A 16720-nucleotide genomic window follows, 5' to 3' on the forward strand; every position below is an offset into this window, starting at 1 on the left:
TTGTGCTTTTTTTTTCAGTTGACAGCTATTACCAGATGGCAGAACAAATTCGATGATACTGCAGATGCTTGTGTGCTGTACTGTTTAAAAACCAGCTGGAAAGGACTTCAGAGTGTCTCTAAGGTGAGGATAACACCTTACAGTGGTTGCAAAATTTAATTTGGATGAGAAAACATGTAGCATGCTTATTATAATAACCACCATACATTATGCCAAGCATTTACAGATATTATCTTATTTAATCTTTATAACAACCCAATAAAGTAGTTACTATTATCCCCATTTTATAGGAGAGAAAACTAAGTTTGACTTGCCCACTCGATTGCCCTTTCAGTTGACAGATGAAACTGAGACGAAAAAGGTGACACTGATTTGTCTGAGTTCAGGTTAGTGAAGACAGAGCCTCAGAACCTAATTTTTAAAGGCTAGGATGTACTCAAATGCCCTCACATTAAATCCAGACTATTCAAACCTAAAATCCAGATTTATTTCCCCTTGCACATTAGCAAAGTGTGCTTACTCAGTTCCCCTAAGGCTTAGAAGTAAAGAGATTGACTGGGGGAAAATAAAGAATAAAAGTTGTAAATGTGTATGAATAAAGGCAAGAAGCATAACCCACAGCGCGATCCCTGTGGTCTCAAGGCTGACATTGGTCCTGACTGTCTGAGGCAGCAACAGGAGAGTTTAAGCTCCAGCAAGGAGGGGCCTACTGGGTTATGGGAACCCTGGCATGGAGACAATTAACCCTGGGGCTTTGCGCCAGGCCCATCTCAGGCTCTGCAGACGCTGGTTTGTTGCTCACACGCATTTCTTTACCCCTGGAGCCAGGCTTATGGCTGAATGCCTTCTATCCCCAGGGTTCTCTTCGCAAATCCCTGCTCAATTCCTAACCCTGTCCTCCTTAAAGCCTTACCATTGTTACTCACTTCACGCCCTCCTTCTCTGTGGGGTCCTAATCCTCTTTAAAACGATATATTTATACCTCAACAGCTCAGCGGTATTTAAGGGCAGGTCATGGGCAACTGACCCACATGAAAAGCCAATTGAATTTTAGATTACTCTGCCAGAGGCTAAATCGAGTTCTGTTTCATTCATACAGTCTCTTGAGCACAGGTACCCACAGCAGTGGATTGCATGTGCTGTCTTCAGGTGTGATGAGATGGGGACAAGTTCGAAAAATCACTGGAGGCCTCTTCCAGTGCTAAAATCCCACTATCTTTTCCCATCGACACATATCTGCTAGGGAATTCCCTGGTGGTCCAGTGGTTAGGACTCCGCGCTTCCACTGCAGGGGGCACAGGTTCCATCCCTGGTCGGGGAACTAAGATCCCACATGCTGCATAGTGCGGCCAAGGAAAAAAAAAAAAACAGGAAAAAAAATCTGCTAACCCAGGCATTCTCAAAGGAATCAAGAGCTGTTGTCTTGCAAAATTAAGAGTAGTACACGTGAATTCAGCTCTGACCGTGTGTCAAGCACTTTGCTCAGTTACTCAACAAATCTTGTTTCTGCCAAGAATTCCTTGTTTGTGTCAAGCACTGTTTTAGGCTTTGGAAATTCTGCAGTGTGTATGTTGAAGTCCCTCTCCTCAAGGATCTTAGATTCTAGTGAGGAAGACATGCTAGGGGAAAAAATAATAATAAGACCATTTCATAAGCATTTAAGCACTGTGAAGCAAATAAAGTAGGATAATGTCAGAATTACTTCAGTAGCTATTTGAGGTGAGGTTGGGAAAGTTCTCTCTGAGGAGGGGAGAATGTCAAGAAGGAGGCAGCCATGTGAGGGTCTGGGGAAGAGCATTCCAAGCAGCAGGACCCATCAGTGCTAAGGCCCAGTGAGTGCGGTGTGTCTGTGGATAGGGCAGAGCAACATGCAGGTGAAGTAGGAGGATCCTATAGTGCATCACGGCCGTGGGAAGGAGTGTGGATTTTATCCTGAGTTTCAGTGGGAAGCCGTGGGAGGGTTTGGGGCAGGATAGTGCTAGGGTCTGATTTACGCTTTAGAACACACTTCTCTGGCTGCTGGGTGTGGACTGGAAGGAGGGAGGTGATGGGAAGATGGGGGCAGGAAGGCCAGTTAGGACCGCTGCAGTGGACCAGTGAGAGGACGTGGCCTGGACCAGAGCTGCAGAAATGGAGGGCATGGGAAGTGGTTGGATTCAGGATAAGTTTGGAGGTGGAGCTGATGGAATGACCTACTAATAGATTGAAATGAGATCTAAGAGAAAGAGAGGACTCAGGGATGACTCCTCATTTTTGGCCTAGGCAGCTAGATAAATGGTGATGCCATGACTGAGGTTGAGAAGGGTTGAGGAGGGATTTGGGAAGGAAATCCGTACTTTGGCTTTGGCCTTGCTAAGTTTGTGATTTGAGTTGAGCTGTCCAGTAGACAGCTGGGCTCATGAATCTGGAATCTACAAATGGTATGTAATGTTGAGGGTGAATGAGCTCTCTGGGGAGAGCATGTGGGTAGATGGGAAAATGGTACTGAGGACAAGCCTGGGAAGCCCAAGCATGAAGAGATTTGTTTAAAAGGAGGAGGTGCTGGCAAAGGAGATGTACAGTCAGTGAGATTGGAGTGAAATCAGACACATGTGGGTCCTTGAAAGCTAAGGTGTTTGAAGGAAGAACTCGCTTGGTGAGCTGTGCTGAATCTGCTGGCAGGTTGAGTAAGAAAAGTAGGTCATTGGTGACCACTGTAAAGCCTTCTCCATGGAGTGATGGGGATGAGTATCCAATTGGAGTAAGTTGAGGAGAGAATAAGAAATGGAGAGGATGCAAAACAGGTTCAGTTATCTACTGCTACCTTAAAAAATGCCCGACACTTCATGGCTTCATGACAACATCTACTTTGCATGCAGATCTGCAGTTTGGGAACACTGTCTGCTCCGTTTGGTATCAGCTGAGGTGCTGGAAGGCCAGGCCTGGAGGCATCTACAGGTTCACTGACTCCCTCAGCCTGGTGGTTGAGGCTGACTGTCAGCTGGAAGCCCTGCGTGTGCTCTGGGCTTCCCCACAATATGGTGGCTGCATTCCCCGGGCAAGTCCTGAGGGAGAGCCAGGCACAAACCCTGTCGCCTTTGATGACCTAGTCTCGGAAGTCACATAGTGTCACTTCTGCCCATTCTCTTCGTTGAGTACCATAAAGTCCCATCCAGCTTGAAGAGAGGGAGAAATAGACTCTTCCCCTTGATGGAAGGAACATGGGAGACCAGACCTACTGCTGTGCCAGTTTCGGAAAATAACATCTTCCACAAGGGGTTTTGTTGTCACGGGAGCCAAAGTTAGGACAGTGGCTGGAGGGGAGTAGGGCAGGGCCAGTGGATCCAGTAGGCACAGTACCTAGGGCCCACACTATTTATTTTTCTTTATTTTCTTTTTGGCTGCGTTGGGTCTTCGTTGCTGCACACGGGCTTTATCTAGTTGCAGTGAGCGGGGGCTACTCTTCATTGCGGTGCGTGGGCTTCTCATTGCAGTGGCTTCTCTTGTTGCAGAGCACAGGCTCTAGGTGCGTGGGCTTCAGTAGTTGTGGCACATAGGCTCAGTAGTTGTGGCTCGCAGGCTCTAGAGTGCAGGCTCAGTAGTTGTGGCGCATGGGCTTAGTTGCTCCGTGGCATGTGGGATCTTCCTGGACCGGGGCTCGAACCCATGTCCCCTGCATCGGCAGGCGGATTCTTAACCACTGCGCCACCAGGGAAGTCCCCGGACCCACAGTATTTTTAATTTCTTTTAAATGTTTTAATTTTCAAAACCAGAAGAAAGAATTAATATAATGCAACCTGGACTGGACCTGGATTATATTCATCTTTTTACCAATGAATGATAAAATAGCACTTTTAATATTTCCTTATTTAATCTTTAATTATCAATATTAATCTTGTGACCCATGAAGGCAAATGTGGGTAGGCCCAAAAAAGTCACAGTGGGATCCTGAATGTGGGATCAAGGAAGAATTTTTGTTTTGTTTAATCTTGCTTTCATAAAGGTGATATTAAAGCACATCTGCAAACGGGAATGATCCATTAGAGAAGGATAAATGGAGGGTGCAGAAGAGAAAGGGGTTACTGTGGACATGAAGTGCTTGAGTAGGCAAAGGGAGGTGACATCTAGAAACCAAGTGGAGGAGCTGACGGGGGGAGAAGTGGGAAAGGGACGCTGTGTCCATCGAACCAGGAAGAGGGGCCGGGTATGTGAGCACAGGTGCAGAGAGGTTTGTCTGCTATGGGAGGATGAGGTGGTTGTCAGATGCATCTGCTTCTCTGTGAAGTGAAGGATGTGACAAGGTCATCAGTTGAACGTGGGAGCGAGGGGAAGTTTTGAGGGCAGGAAGCGTGGTGGAAGAGTCATCTCGGGGAGAAGGGATTCAAGTCAGCAGAGGAAAGCGTGCAGTACAACTGTCCGGCATTATTTGAAGTGTGTGTGGCCAGTGCGATTTTCTGACTTTTTCCAGCTGTGTTTAGCCTCGGGTGCAGATGAGGTGTTAGCGCATAGTTACGGGGATAGCTGTAGCCAGGGTCAGGTTTTGCCAAGCGAGTAGTTAGAGGTAGAGAGGGGCGCAAAGGTCAAGGTCATGGCAAGGAAATGACAAGAGTTCTGGGCCATGTGTAAGGATAAGGAGGAAAGTGAGAATGTGACAGATGTTAAAAAGCATAGTGATAGACGGGTTGGAAGTCTCAACAGGGCTGGTGAGTTGCTGGAGTGAAGCTGTTAGTGTAAGTGAGTGGAAGGAGAGGTGATGACGGTGTTTGAACGTTTCAGACCATCAGTAGAGAAATTCATGGTAGCAAGGCCTCCTGTAGACATTCTCAGACTTCACGTGCCGTGGAAGCACCTGGAGAGCTTTTTAAAACACAGACTGTGGCCCCGCAACCCCAAGTTCCAGATTCACTAGGGGAGGAGGGGCCTGAGAATCTGCATTTCTAACAGACTCCCAGATGTTGCAGCTGCTAGCCCAGGGACCACAGTGAATGGGGGCCAAGGTGGGGTGGAAGAAAAGCTCCTGGGAACTGGGGAGATAAGCTTTGAGGCCAGAGTGGGAGGGACCAGCTGTCCACCTGATGCTTTGGGACAAATGGTGACGTCACCAGTGAATGATGACAATAAGGACAAATACAAGATGGGAGGGTCAGACGTGGCCTCGAAGGCACTGGCATTTCTGAGGGAGAAAAGAGGAAAGGTAGAGGCAACAACTGAACAAGGAGGAGACCAGCCTTAACCTCCAGACCCGTAGGCACGTGGGATTTGGGAGAAAAACCCATCGGCACTTGAAAGGATGACAGAGGAAGTGGGGTTCCACCTTCAGGGATGGCAAGGAAATTAGAAGAACTTTGAGAGATTAGGGACGTCTGGAGGCAGGGAGCTGAGAGCGAGAGCGAGCAAGAACGAGCGAGAGAGAGAGAGAGAGAGAGAGAGAGAGAGAGAGAGAGAGAGAGAGAGGGCGAGACTGGAATGTACAAGCAATTCAGGAATGAACATCCAGTGGGAGGCAGGCACTGCTGCCCCTGAGATTATGAGATGCACTGGAAGGACTCCCCCTAAAATCTCAAAAAAACTAGTGCTCCAGGTTTTCTGATTTCTTGGAGGTGTCATTTTTATATGCCATTAACATAAGCATGAGTATATAACTGATTTAAAAACAAATTCGCAGGACTTTCCTGGTGGTCCAGTGGTTAAGACTCCACACTTCTAACGCAGGGGATGCAGGTTCGATCCATGGTTGGGGAGCTAGGATCCTGCATGCCGAGCGGCGCGGCCAAAATAAATAAATAAATAAAAATAATTTTCAAAACCAAATTCGCATGAACCTTTCAAAGTAAGAGCCTTCAGAGATAAGTTAAGCCACGCTCCCAGATCCTTCTCATGTGTTTATACTTTGGAGAAAAAGTGGGAAGAGCCTAGCTGATAGGTCTTGGATGAAGGGTGTAGGAGGGAAGTATTTGTACTTTAAACTGGGAGATGGAGAACTTCCAAGACTCAGGGGTGTGATCTGTAAAGGAGCTTCAGATAGCATGCTGGGCACTGAGTTAGCCTGGGGACAGAGGTGCTCACCCAGAGCCCTTTGCATCATAGATCCTGCTGCTTCTCATTAGGCCAAGTGAAGGGCGAGCCCCAGCTCACCAGTGATTCTGTTTTATGGGCTAGGAGTTGTCCTTGCTTCCTCTCTGGACTTCAGAGTCTGCTGTATCTCCAAGATGGGCCTCCCTGGAGCAGCATGGTGCCCAACGGAAAGGGACAGGGGGCACGTGTGTGATGGGAGGGTCTCAGCCTGTCTTCCCAACTCCCCCTCCATCTGCCTACCTCTCAGTGTCCTCCCCTTCTCCCTCTTCAGAATCTGCCCGGTAGCTTAGTTGAGTGGTTGATGAGACTAAGGGGAGGGGTGGGGCTGGGGGAGCTTAGCTGACTGGAGGTCAGACCTTCCAGGGGAATCTTCTAATGATCTTAGGGCGCTTAGCTGGCCTGGCCCCGCCCCCTCGCTGCCAGCCCCCTGCACTGCCCATCCTGTTCTGTTGGCTAGGAGGTGATGAAGAGCCTGGCTAAGAGGAGGAAAGGGAGGAAGAGGGCCCTCGCCTAAGGAATCCATTGGCAGAAGCCCGGGAGGAAGCACAGACCCTTGCTCCCTGACGTCCCCGGGGGCCAGGATGGGGCAGCAGTTCAGCTGGGAGGAGGCAAAGGAGAACGGCGCGATGGACGTGGCGGAGCTGCAGGAGTGGTACAAGAAGTTCGTGGAGGAGTGCCCCAGTGGCACGCTCTTCCTGCACGAGTTTAAGCGCTTCTTCAAGGTCGCGGGCAACGAGGAGGCCACCCAGTATGTAGAGGGCATGTTCCGAGCTTTCGACAAGAACGGGGTAAGGCGCCCTGAGGGGGAGGACCGATGGCTCAGGTCTCATCCTGGTGCTAAAGGAGCGTCCTCAGTGGGAGCTCCGTTCCCCAGTCCTCCTGCTCTTCCTCTGCGCTTCGTTTCTCTCCATCCCCTCTCGCCTTTTCTGTCTCACTGCTCCCCCAAACTCTTCTCCCCATCATTCCTCTTTCCTTCTTCTCTTCCTCCCCTCCACCTCACCGCTCTCATGTGACTGGCCCTCTTCCTGAGAGCTGAGGGGAGACTCTGCAGAAAGGCGCACGGTCCAGCCCTCTCTGCGTGTATTTATGGACAGGGCTCCGTAGCCGGAGGACCTGGTTTTTCGCACCCACCAGAGCACCCCTGGCTGTAAAGATAAGGGGCTCCAGAGCTGCCCTAAATGGGCGGAGCTATCCTGGAACAGGTCGTGAGCGCCCCCTTATTGGGGTCCTTCGAATTGAGAGCGGCCAGCTCTTCCCACCCAGAAAGCTGGAGGAGGCTCCTTCCTGGACTTGGAGGTTGGACGGATTATTGCAAAAGCCCCTTTCTACTCTTCAAGCCATAAAAGATTCCATGAAATCATCCATCCACAGGGTTTCTTCCAGCCCTTGGATGGCACCAGGAGCTAAGAAGATAATATATTTTGTAAATGCGCACGTGGGAATTGAATTCAAACATTGAAATCCCTTCATTATTTAAGGCCATCCAGTCCAGCGCCTCTGCAGTACTTTAAACCATTAGGTTTGCCTCAAATACCTATTTCAGTCCCCCAAATTGAGGGGGTGGTGGGTTGGACCTAGATAATTAATCTGGAGAAAGCAGTGGGTACCCCACTTCTTTGTAGGGGGAGAGCTTCACTTTCTAGAGAGAGTCACTGGGAACGCTTCTTCAGGTCCCAACCTGACCCTGGTACCGGTCAGTGCACATCTCCTCATCGCCTGTAGGGGGCGGGAGGGCGGGGTCAGCGTCATTCCCTGCAACAGAAACCTCCTTGGAGATGAACCCTATCTCGGGGCCCAGAGTGAGCTTCAGCCTTCCCAAAGCTCCTCTCCACACGCGCCTCTGAGGCAGCAGCAGCCCTGGGAGGGAACAGGCAGAGGTTGTTATTCCAAATTCAGTGAATTGATTGACCAAGATCATATACTCAGGGGTCCTGAGTCTCAGGCAAGTGCTCCTGCCCAGAAGGCAGTTTGTTGGGTTTTTTTCAGAGAGAAAATGATTTTTCTAAGTGTTGAATGTCATAAGAAAAGTAAATAAATAGATCATATATAGCAAGAGTCACTATCATAGATTTATCAATCTTCCTCAAATTCGTTTAAAATTCAGTATAATAACAATTCAAGATCTCAAAGGGATTATGAAGCCCCTGGGAATAATATGGCTGACCTCTTATACCTAATCTCCTATAAATCAGCATATAATATTCATCAATTGTTTTTAAAACAACCTTTTAATTTTGGTATGATTTTAAATTTACAGAAAAATTATAATAGTACAATTAATTCCCATGTACAATTTATCCAAATTCCCCAACTGTTTACATTTTGCCTCATTTGCTTTACCATTCTCTCCGTGTAATGTGTTATGTATTTATGTATATATGCATACATATAATATATACATATATGTGTGTATTGTGCATATAAATATACATACATTTTTTTAGAGAAAATTATAGACATCACAACCTTTTACCCAAGTATTCTAGTGTGTATTTTCTAAGACCAAGGGCATTCTCTTAACCTAATAAGTGATCAAATCAGGAAATTCAACAGTAATAAATTCTGTTATCTAATCGACAATCCATATTCAAGTTTGGTCAATTGTCCTGATGACATCCATTATAACCTTTTTTTTTTTTTTTTTTTTTCGTTTGATCACACTTTGCATTTACTTGTCCTGTCTCTTTCTTAGCCTTTAATTTGGAAACTTTAATCTCAGCTTTTCTTTATCTTATTTGACTCTGACATTTTCGAAGACTGCAGACCAATGATTTGGGTTTGTCCCATGTTGCCTCGTGATGAGATTCAGGTTACACTTCTGGCAGAAATGCCCCAGAAGAGATGCTGTGTCCTCCTGAGTGCATCATGTCAGGGGGCACATGATGTTGGTTTGTCCCATTAGTGGAGTGGTTCACTTCGATCACTTGGATACATGGTGTTCTGCCAGGGTCCACCACTGTAAAGTGACTATTTTTCCTTTGTAATTTATAAACATCTTATAGGGAGATACTTTGAGACTAAGTAAATTTCCTGTTGCTCATCAAATGCTCATCCCCTGGGTTTGGCCTCAGCTGATAATTTTCTAACTCCACCGTCTATTTATTACTTGGCCTCCTGCTGTAAGGAAGAGCATTCCAGGCAGGTGTTTGCAGCTCCTCTGTCAGGGACTGAGCCTTCTTTCTTTTCTTTTCCCACTTTGTGTCTCCAAACCTCCACCCGACTCCACTTTCCACCTTGGCACAATCTTTGTATCAGCAAGTCTTGTTTCTAGGTAGTTGGTCTGAGATTTCTGGGGCAAATAAAATCAAAAGAGCTCATAGATCTTGCTCACACGTCAAAATCTGAGGTGGTGGAAACAGGGTTTTGGTGGAGGCAAGGAGGTAGGAGTGCCTGGTCTGTGCTGCTGCTACGCCCCCTCCTGGTGGTGGTAGTAACACTCGTCTCTGGTGCTTGCCTGTGATGCACTGGATGGAAGAAAAGGGAGGATGAAGCTCAAATGTCCTTCGGGATCCTTATGTAAGGAGTGTTGGGGGTCAGGGTTGGTTCACCAGTGCAGCGCATTCAGGGAGAAACGAGGCAGGTAATCCCACAGAGCAGATCATGTTCCTGTCACTTCTGCTCCAGCTCTCGAGTAGACAGGCATTTCCATCATCTTGGGCCCCTGTGGGTAATTGAAGCTGATGAGAGCTCGTGTGCAATGGATGAGATCAGCCCCAGCTGGAAGCTTTCCAGAGCTGATCCGGATGGGTGGGGGGGTTTGAAGTAAACTCGAAGGCGAGATCACTTTTCAGGAAGAGGCTGCTCTACAGTGGGCCTCAGGTAAGGTGAGGGGTCTTTGTGGAAACCGTATCATGGTGAGACAGGATGTTATGAGAACAGAAGGTTCTAGACAAAGAATGTGGGGGAATCTAGAGATCTGGAGAGTAGGGATTTGTCCGTGGTTTTTTGTTTGTTTTTCTCCCCTTGGTGCTAGACACCAGGTTCATTTTTTAGACAGTAATAGACCTTGCATGGAGTAAGACATTTCTCCCAACCTGATGAACTGGAGAAGGCATGTAGCTTGAAAAGCTCTGCCACTTGCTGGGTGGGAATTTCTTGGGCAACTTATTCAACCTCTGAGTCTCTGTTTCCTCATCCATAACATGGGGGTGACAGACCTGAGGGAGATGATGTATGTAAAACAGATGATCCCTACCAGCCATTCTGCACACATTTTCCTACCCAATTCTTATTTTAAAAGAAACCTAACATCTATTTTTAGTAAGCTTAAAAAATAATAATTACTAATGAAAATAGCCTTTTAAAGAACAACCAGTTATCACATTGTACACCTTAAACTTACACAGTGTTCTTTAAAAGGCTATTTTGCAATTATTACCTCAGTAGAGCTGGGGAAGAAAAACTGGGAACAAGCCAAATAACCTTCAATGAGCAAACAGAAAGCAAACTAGGGACCATTCATACAATGGCGCACCACACAGTAATAAAAAAAAAGGAACTGTTGATGCATGCAGTGACAGATGAATCTCCAGGGCATTGTGCTGAGTGAAAAAAAGGGTTACACATTATATGATTCTATTTATATACCATTCTCAAAGTGAAAATATTTTTGTGATGGAGAACAGATCAGTGGTTGTCAAGTGTTACGGTTGGGGGAAAGATGTGACCCTTAAGAGGTAACACAAGAGAGTTTCTTTGTGTTGAGAGTTACTCGTATCTACACGTGATAAAATTTTGTAGAACGAGAGGGGAGGGGCAATTCATAGGTAGGGGATTAAGAGGAACAAACTATTACATATGAAATAAGCTACAAGGATATACTGTACAACAGTATAGTACAGGGAATATACATAGTACAGGGAATATAGTCAATATTGTATGCTCCAGTAAATGGAGCATAATCTTTAAAAATTATGAATCACTGTATTGTACACCTGGAATTTATATACTATTGTACATCAACTATATTTCAATTAAAAAATTCATAGAGGGGCTTCCCTGGTGGCGCAGTGGTTAAGAATTCGCCTGCCAATGCAGGGGACACGGGTTCGAGCCCTGGTCCGGGAAGATCCCACATGCCGTGGAGCAACGAAGCCTGTGCGCCACAACTACTGAGCCCATGTGCTGCAACTATTGAAGTTGCGCGCCTATAGCCCGTGCTCTGCAACAAGAGAAGCCACCGCAGTAGCCCCTGCTCACCACAACTAGAGAAAGCCCGCGCGCAGCAACGAAGACTCAACACAGCCAAAAAAAAAAAAAAAGGCTACTGGTGGGGGGCGAGGAACAACCAGCAACTGCTAAGAATCTACCCTACAGAAATTACCAGAGACATAAGAAAAAATACATATGCACAAAGATGTTCATTGTGTCACATAAAATATCAAAATCATGTTCAGCAAGAGGGACTTCCCAATATTCCTCTGAAAAAGAAGAAGAAAAGGTATTATTTTAAATAATTTTGAAGGCATGGGAAATTTTAAAATAAAAATCCAGGAACTAAAATTATAGCTACAGTCTAACCTCAATTAGGTAAATACATTGTGAGGAGTGTGGAGGACCAGAAGGAATTATATAAAGGATGTTGAATAAAACTCTTCAGGTAGGCTCATCTTATTTTCTTGGTTTTTCATTAGGCTTTTGCTGTTTCCCTCATTTGGGGCCGTGTTCTTCTGTTGCTCAAACCTTGCCCACCCAGGCACCCCTTGAACCGGGGCTGAGTGACCTGACCCAGTGGGACAGTGGGGCTCTGGGCCAGCAATGCCATTTCTGATTACAAAGTCATGGGAATGGGCTTCCCTGGTGGCGCAGTGGTTAAGAATCCGCCTGCCAATGCAGGGGACGCAGGTTCGAGCCCTGGTCCGGGAAGATCCCACATGCTGCAGAGCTACAAAGCCCGTGCACCACAACTACTGACCCTGTGCTCTAGAGCCCGCAAGCCACAACTACTGAACCCACGTGCCACAACTACTGAAGCCCGCATGCCTAAAGCCCATGCTCCGCAACAAGAGAAGCCACCGCAATGAGAAGCCCACACACTGCAACGAAGAGTAGCCCCCGCTCGCCGCAACTAGAGAAAGCCCACGTGCAGCAACGAAGACCCAACGCAGCCAAAAATAAATAAAATAAATAAATTTTTTAAAAAATTTATATTAAAAAAAAAGTCATGGGAATGACAGACACTCCTGGGAGAGATGACAATTCCAATTTTTGATTTGGAGGGCTGAGATCCTGACCCTGAAATACGTGAGGTCCTGCTTTCTAATTTCCTGTCAAAACTATGTTAGTCTCAAATTCAGACTTAATCATTTCTTCATTGATTCATAAATACGAGACTCTGGGTGGAAGTGGCATTGTGCTAGGCATGGAGGAGGGACAAAAGCAATGTAAATCCCTCTCCTTTCTCCCGTAACATAGAATGTAGCTAGAGAATGAGACACACGAAACACTTAAGGGTAGAATAGATGGTAGGTGCTGGGAGTGTCGGAAGAGGGAGAGGGAGATCATTGTGGCTGAAGTGGTGTGAGAAGGAAGGCTTCCTGGAGGAGGGGACCCTTGAGTTGAGCCTTGAAGGACAGATAGGAGTGGGTGAGCATGGAGACTGGGAATAGATCCCAGGGCAGAGAACAGCACAAGCACAGATGCAGAGGCACACAGAATGCAAGGAGGAGGCAAAGCCCTGAGTTTACAGGGATGGTGGCCTAGATTAGGGCTCACACCTGCGCTCCGGGGAGATACGGCGGTGGGCGGGAGGGAGCCTCACAGCTCCCACTCCCAATGCAGGACGAGACCATCGACTTCCTGGAGTATGTGGCAGCCCTGAACCTTGTGCTGAGGGGCACCCTGGAGCACAAGCTGAAGTGGACCTTCAAGATCTATGACAAGGACCGCAATGGCTTCATTGACCGCCTGGAGCTGCTGGACATCGTGGAGGTCAGTGTCTGCTCAGGGCGGGGGGACAGGGCAGGCACCTGGGCATGTGGCCCCGCTGGGCTGTGAGTGCTGGCTGCTGAAGTGGGGGCCCCTGGGGCTGGGGGTGGGAAGGGGCATTGGAATCATTCAGAGTGTGCTTTCTGACCACAGTGAAATTAAGCTAGAGATCAATTACAAAAAGAGAATGAGAAAATCCCCATCTGTTTGGAAATTAGGCAATCCACTTCCTAATACTCCATGAATCAAAACAATAATATCACACATACACACAAAGTATTGTGAACTGAATAATAATGCAAACATAACAAAACTTGTGGAATGCAGCTAAAGCTGGACTTGCAGAAACATTGGTAGCCTTAAAATGTATATACTAGAAAATAAGAGGCTGAAAATTCAATGATCCAAGAAGTCTTCTCAAGAAATTAGAAAAAAGAGTAAATTAAGGCCAAAGAAAGCAGAAGAAAAGAACTAATAAAGAGCAGAAATTAATGAAACAGAACACAAATGCATAAGGAAAGTCAACAAAACCAAAGTTGGTTCTTTGAAAAGACTAACAAAGCTGATTGACTACTAGCAAGAACGAGCAAGGGGTAAAAAAAAGTACTACAGCTCAGACTCTGCACGAAACCTGCATTAGCCTATTACGCCCCAGAACTCTGAGGAGGGGATTGTTGGTCCATTTTACAGATAAGGAAATCGGCCCGTGGAGGTTGTGTGGTTTGCCCAAGTTCATCCACCAGGAGGTGCTGGGCTGCCTGTAACCCCTGAGCCTCCCAGCACCGTTAGTGGGGCCTGCTTTGTGCCAGGCGCTGCATTGGGCTGTGGGGACCCAGAAGGCACACCTCTGTCCTCAGAGAGCCCCAACCAAGGTCTAAGGATAATCCTCACATTTGTCTGTCTCTTCCCCGTTTCACTTCCAAACGTTGCCTCATTGCCAGAAACAGGGCAAGGGAGACACCTGTGCTTTTCCCTCTCCCATCATCCTATTTCACACACATACACACACATCTATAAATACACTAAATTCTCTTTTCCTCTCTGAATCTCCATTTCTTCCTCCGTAGTGTGGAGTTCAGACCATCACTGTGCCGTCCACATCCCTCCTTAAAAGTTTTGGGTGTCAGCTCTGACACTCACAGTGGAAATGCCAAAGGCGTGGGGCTGAGGCAGTGTGTGAAGCCGAGAACTCCTCGGTTGGAATTAGGCCAATGGGACCCTGAGGGAACAATGGGACCCACGGGTCACTTTTAATTTGGTCCCATGGTCCTCAGATGCACAGACTGGGGGGCAGCGCTGGGGACGAGCTGCCGAGGGATGTGGGTCCTGGGGAGAGGGCAGGGCGTGCAGGGTCTTGTGGATACCACCGGGTTCTCTCCCACAGTCCATCTACAGGCTGAAGAAAGCCTGCAGGGTGGAGATGGAGACTGAGCAGCAAGGCGACCTGCTCACACCTGAGGAGGTCGTGGACAGGATCTTCCTTCTGGTGGATGAGAACGGAGATGGTAACGGGCAGAGAGGATGGTGGGGCGGGTGGGGGGCACGGCACCCATCCTGGATCACCCAACTTTCTATCCACGTGACCTTAGGCAAGGCCCTTCACCTCCTGACAGTGAGATGGGTGTGGAGGGGAATACATAAAATAACAAGGGTGTCACTAGCATGTGAGGTTTGTAAGAGTGATTAAAACTCCTGTGGGAGTTGCTGATGGAGGCCAGGCAAGCACAGTGGAAGAAGAGGAGCTTTGGAGTCGGGCAGACCAGGGTGCTACATTTACCCTCTCAGCCTGGTCTCAGTTTCCTCACCTGGAAAATGGGGCTAAGAACGGTTGAAAGGAAAAAATGGGGTCATGTACTTAAGAGCCGGCTACTTGGGCTCTCCTCGCTGTAGCTCAGAGCCCCAGCCCCAGGCTGTACAGGGAGGCAGCTGGCTGGGAACACACCCAGAAGAGCCCTCAAGAGCATTCTGAGGGTACCGCGGGCAGAAGTAAAATTTAAACTCACTTGCAAATAAAGTCCCTTAAAGAAACCCTTGAAGGTTCCAGGTGACTCCTGGAGAATCAGGGAATCGACAAGGCCCAAGCTTAGGCCCTGAGGCCGCAGGCTCATCTGTGTTCAAGGTGTAGGCGCACCCAAGGAGAGAAGGCCTCACCTCTCACCCCCACCCCATTTCTTCCATTCCCCCTGTGACCGTCTCTCCTACCCCTTGTGCAGGCCAGCTGTCCCTGAATGAGTTCATTGAAGGTGCCCGTCGTGACAAGTGGGTGTTGAAGATGCTGCAGATGGACGTGAATCCCGGTAGCTGGATCTCTCAGCAAAGGCGGAAAAGTGCCATGTTCTGAGGGCTCCGGGGTCCTGGGAGCCCTCCAAGACTCCAGGCTCACCAGGTTTCCAGAGCAGTGGGAGGGTCCCTGGCTCAGCCTGCTTATGCCCACTCTTATCCTGGCTTGGACTTCCTGGCATCCCCTGTGCAGGACTTCCTGGCATCCCCTGTGGGGCTGAGTGGGGTGGGGAGGGGCCGTTGGTCTGAAGTGGCCAACAGGACCGGGTCCATTGGGAGGATTCACAGGGTGGTGAAGGGAACAGGCTTCCTCTCCCCCTTCAGCTGCTCCTGGGAAAGCTATGCCTTGGCTAGGTGGTTGTGGGGTTTCCACAAATTCTTACATGGTCCATAGCTGGAAGCAGGGAAAACTGAGGGGTAGGGGTTCCATAGATGAAATTAGCAATGTGAATGCCTACACAGTGTGAAACTGACTAGTAGAAGGGTGGGGCTGGCAGGTGTTGTTGACTCTGAAGAAAGGTAGGAATTGGGGAGAAGGGATGGATAATAATTACATCCCCCCAGGATCCTGAGGAATGTTCATGGGAGGACTCTTGCCTCTTCCTCTCCAAGTTGTCCTTGCCAGGGGTGTCAGGAGGGAAACTTGCAACAAGTAAGGCCGTGGTCTTCCTGCCCTTGGAGGGGGTCAGCTGTGCTTAAAGGGGCTGTTTCAGCTCTGCCCTGGGGCTGCTCCCCCAGCCCCTGCTGCCAACCCCTCCCAACCCTCCCCTCCCCCTCCCTACCCCTCATCCCTCACACTCACCTCTCCAACCCCCGCCCCCAGAGTGGACCCTCCACAATTCCCCGTCACAAGCCCACAAGCCAAATGTGTCTCCTTAAAGGATGGAGAAAACTTTCCTCTGTCTCTGGGGAGAACTGGGGCCTGCCAACCTGGGTTCTAGGCCAGGCTTTGCCTCCAACTGCTGTGTGACCCAAGACGGTCATTTCTTTTCCCTAACCTTGGTGTCTCATCTGCACGGTGAGCAGGTTGGACTAGACAAGCAGTTTTCAGATTATTACTTTTTTAGATGTGGAATTCTTTTTTTTTTTTTCTTTTTGGCTGCACTGCACAGCTTGTAGGATCTTAGTTCCCCGACCGGGGATTGAACCCAGGCCCTTGGCAATGAGAGCGCGGAGTCCTAACAACTGGACCGCCAGGGAATTCTCTAGACGTGGAATTACTTTTGTTATACAAACTCTATGTGCAACCCCAGTACATAAACTAGATTAAAAGGCAGTCACTCTGGGGCTTCCCTGGTGGCGCAGTGATTAAGAATCCGCCTGCCAATGCAGGGGACACGGGTTTGAGCCGTGGTCCGGGCAGATCCCACATGCTGTGGAGCAACTAAACCCGTGCGCCACAACTACTGAGCCTGCACTCTAGAGCCCGCGAGCCACAACTACTGAGCCCACACACCAC

At 48.3% G+C, this 16720-nt stretch overlaps 1 protein-coding gene across 1 annotated transcript; it reads left to right on the top strand.

Moving 5' to 3' along the window:
* The first annotated feature begins 67 nt into the window (after positions 1 to 67).
* Positions 68 to 16636, top strand: GUCA1B (guanylate cyclase activator 1B). The gene is made up of 5 exons (XM_036869429.1): positions 68 to 123; positions 6512 to 6842; positions 12835 to 12984; positions 14366 to 14486; positions 15195 to 16636. The coding sequence occupies exons 2-5, from the start codon at positions 6636 to 6638 to the stop codon at positions 15320 to 15322; spliced, it is 606 nt and encodes a 201-aa protein (XP_036725324.1). The 5' UTR covers positions 68 to 123; positions 6512 to 6635; the 3' UTR covers positions 15323 to 16636.
* Positions 16637 to 16720: the final 84 nt, after the last annotated feature.

This window comes from Balaenoptera musculus, chromosome 11 (genome assembly GCF_009873245.2).
Source record: "Balaenoptera musculus isolate JJ_BM4_2016_0621 chromosome 11, mBalMus1.pri.v3, whole genome shotgun sequence".
In the NCBI taxonomy this organism is placed as follows: Eukaryota; Metazoa; Chordata; class Mammalia; order Artiodactyla; family Balaenopteridae; genus Balaenoptera; species Balaenoptera musculus.